At 69.1% G+C, this 3,674-nt stretch overlaps 1 protein-coding gene across 1 annotated transcript; it reads right to left on the reverse strand.

The window, feature by feature from the left end:
• Nucleotides 1–1,861: 1,861 nt before the first annotated feature.
• ID1 (inhibitor of DNA binding 1) lies at nucleotides 1,862–3,018 on the reverse strand. The gene is made up of 2 exons (XM_064391939.1): nucleotides 2,348–3,018; nucleotides 1,862–2,161 (listed from the first exon to the last, which is right to left on the reverse strand). Exons 1-2 carry the CDS (start codon nucleotides 2,666–2,668, stop codon nucleotides 2,120–2,122), a joined length of 363 nt encoding a protein of 120 aa, XP_064248009.1. The 5' UTR covers nucleotides 2,669–3,018; the 3' UTR covers nucleotides 1,862–2,119.
• Nucleotides 3,019–3,674: the final 656 nt, after the last annotated feature.

The raw sequence follows: 3,674 nt of genomic DNA on the forward strand, positions 1-3,674 counted from the left end.
AACGTGGCAGGGAACAGCAGGGACCAGCTCTGACGCCACTGTCCATCCCGGGTCCTGGTCACACCACAGCGTCACCCATTTCCCCCGTCCCTAATCCCTTCCGGGATGAATCAGGTCCCAGGAAAACATCGAGGGACCGGTTGGGGCGCAGGTGCCCGCGGGCTGGGCGCTGCCTCGGGCTCTGCGGCGCATCCTGGAGCTGCCGCATCCGGCATCCCGACACGTGCGGGCGGCCGAGCCCCGCCGGCCCCGCTGCGAGCCCGGGCTGGCCCCGCAGCCCCTGCCCCTGCCCTCCCGGGCCAGGTACAGGAGCTCGGTCCTGGGGCAGGGGTCAGGCAGGGACGTGGGGACACACACGGAGCCCTGTCCCCACCGCTCCAGCGGAGGGAACAGGTAACGACGGCACCAGGGAAGGCAGCACGGGAAGAGCCCCCAGTCCCGGTTCTCCCTGTCCCGGGACCTTCCAGGCTCCTCCAGGAGGGCGGCCCGAGCCGTGCAGTGCGAGCGGGCACCGGGAGAGGGACCCACCGCCCCGTCCGCGCCGCGCTCCGGGCCGGGAGGGAGGCGGGCGGCGGAGCAGACACCGGTGGGGACGATGGAGGGACCTGGGGGGTGATGGAGGGGACACATCCAAGGGTGGACAAGGTCATCCACAGAGCCCCAGAGCCCCCGGCCCCCTCCGAGTCCCCTGCCGCTGTGTCACAACCAGGACAGGGGGGGACAGGCGAGGCCATGTCCTGATAGCCCAAGTCACCTGTCCCCTGCCCGGGGATCTGCGGGGCTGGGAAAGCACGAGTGGGCACACGGACACACATGGACACGGCTGTGAGCACACAAACACACACAGAGGGTGTGCACAGCCTCACACATGCACACACTGCTGCTCAAGCCCTTCCAGCCCCAAATCCCCCGGCTGCGGGGCCCTGGGGAGGGGGGGACACCTAAAGGGTCCCACCAGAGCCACAAGAGCCCCTCCAGGCACCCCAACTGTCCCTGCCAGGCCCACAGGGAGGCTGAACAGATCTGGAACAGGAGGCTGAGATCCTTGGGGTGTTTGTGAGTCACAGGGAAGCTCAGGCAAGGACAGCTGCCCGGGGCACCCCCAGCCCTCGGGGTTGCACAAGCCCTGATGCAATTTCCTTGTCCCCAGCGGTTGTCTGTCCCCACAGGCAGGGATTGCACCAGGAAGAGCAGGAACCACAGGGGCAGGGCCACGGAGAGAAGCACCCCAGGATTTGTATCCGCTCTCCCTGCACAGGGATCAATCCCTGCATCATCACCCCTGCAATCCCCCAGCCCTGACACAGCAACAACCGTGGGAGCCTCGGAAAGGCTGCTGGGTGCAGGTGGCCCCGCTGGGCAGGGGAGTGAAGGGAATTCCAGGCTGTGAACACACCACTGTCCAGGGGGATGGGGAAACCACACTCCCATCCGGGCACAGGAGCCCACAGCTGGCTCACAGCACTGTCCCCTCTGTGTCACCATCCCACCAAGGTGCCCAATCAGATGCATCCCAGTGCTGCTGCATTATCCCACCACAGAAGATACAGTGTGAACAATCTTCCCTCCTGTGCCTGACCCTCAGCACCCCACGTCTGAGCCCAGGGAGTGAAAACCCTCGGAAACCACTGGGAGAGGCTTGTGGGGGCAATGCTGGGACACAGGGAACTGGGACCAGCCCGTGAGAAACCCCTTCCTCAGCACCACCACAGGGGGCCAGAGCCTGTGCCCCCAACACACCCACCCAGCCCACAGCGGTCTGCACAAGTTGCCCCCCATTAAATGGGGTACAAATCCCTGGAGTGAAACACACCCAAAACCCACGGGAGGGGGTGTGAGGAGCAGCAAGAAAATGCACGTGTGGTCATCAGGGCTTGTTTAATAACAAAACTCCAGCTATTGTAGAACAATATTCTCCAGCATCATTGTAATATACAATACGGGGAATGCTCTCAGCAATCTGAGAAGGAAGGATCCGGCCCACAGCACCCCCTGCCCAGGCTGCAGGGCACGCCGGGGATGCAGGTGAGCCGCGGTGCTCGGGGACGGGGTCCCGGGGACGATGTCCGCGGTGGGACCGGGATCCCGGGGCGATGTCCGTGGAAGGTCCAGAGCGGTCTCAGCGGCAGAGGATCCGATCGGCAGCGGGAATGCACGGAGCCTGCGGGAAAGGGACACGAAGCGGCCGGTCAGTACTTGCCAGGAGGGTGCCGGAGATGGAAAGGGGACAGGAGAAAGGGACACCCCCGGGAAGGAGAGGGCGCGATCGGGGGAAGGCGATGCCAAGGAGCGCCGGTGCTGCCCGCAAGGAGCGCGGCTCCGAGCGGTGCCGCGGGTCCGCACTCACCTCGGGGGAGTCCGCAGCCGCGGCGGGGCGCGGGGGGCCGCACTGCAGCTCCAGCTGCAGGTCCCAGATGTAGTCGATAACGTGCTGCAGCAGCTCCACCTTGGAGACCCGCCGGTGCCGCGGCAGCGTGGGCACCAGCGCCCGTAGCCGCGAGTAGCAGCCCTTCATATCGTACAGCAGCGCGGCGGCCGCCTGCTCCGCCGCCACCGGGGACACCCCCGGGCCCGGCCCGCAGCGGGCGGCCTCGCCGGGCCGCACGGCTTTCAGCGGGCCGCCGGCACCCGCGGGCAGCGGCGAAGAAGCGACAGCGGCGACCTTCATGGCGAGAGGCTGCGCAAGGAGCGGGCACACGGCGAGCGGACACGGAGCCCGCGCCCGCCGCGACACTTATAGAGCGCCAGGGACGGGTGGGCGGGGCCTCGGGGACCATCGACCAATGGCAGCGCAGGAAAAGCGGGCGCAACCCCGCCCACCCCATTCATGCGCCCCAAAGGACCGCGTCTTAAAGGGGCAATGGCGGAGAGAGCGCCGTGGCGGGCCGGGGCCGCGGGGCAGGGAGCCGGCGGTGCGGAGGCTGCAGCGGTGCGGGGAGCCCGCCCTGCCCGCAGCGAACGCGGGTGCTTGCCCCGCGGGCTGCCGGTGTCGGGCTGCCCGCAGCCCCGCTCGCCCCTTGTCCCCTCCAGGCCCCCGGTGCCCCTGCGGCCCCCGGGCCCCCCCGCACTCCCCGCGCCCCCCCCGCGCCGCGGCGGCTCAGACCGTGAGACGCCAGGGTCGTGACGTCACCCATTCATAAAACCCCGCGCGCTGTCAGCGCGGCGCCGGGCGGGCGGTGCCCATGGCGACGGGGGCGGGGCGGGGACGCACACCTGCAGCCCCTACGGGGGGCACCGGGACCCCCACGGAGACACCGCCACCCCGCCGGGACACCCCGCGGAGACACCGCCATCCTCTCGTGCATACGGGGCCACCGGGAATCAGGAATCACAGGAACCCCGGGGGACATCTGCACCCACACGGGACACCGGGGTCCCACGGTGGCACGGAGCACGGGCATCGCACAGGGCACAGCTCCGCGCCCCCCGCCCCAAGTTCGGAGTTCTCCGTTCCCCCTCTCCCCCGGGGCTCAAACAGAGCTGCTCGGTGGCGGCGGCCGGTTCGGGTCCCCCCGAGGGACGGACGGAGGGGTCGAGCGCTGGGTGCGGGGGGCGGCGCGGGGAGGGGGCTGCGAGCACGGTCCTGCCGCGGGGGAAACCCGTGGAGGTCCCGCCAGTGTGCGAGGCAGCCGGTCCTTGCCCCGAAGGGTTTCTGGTCCGGGCTGTAATTAGCG

Source organism: Passer domesticus, chromosome 16, assembly GCF_036417665.1.
Source record: "Passer domesticus isolate bPasDom1 chromosome 16, bPasDom1.hap1, whole genome shotgun sequence".
Classification (NCBI taxonomy): Eukaryota; Metazoa; Chordata; class Aves; order Passeriformes; family Passeridae; genus Passer; species Passer domesticus.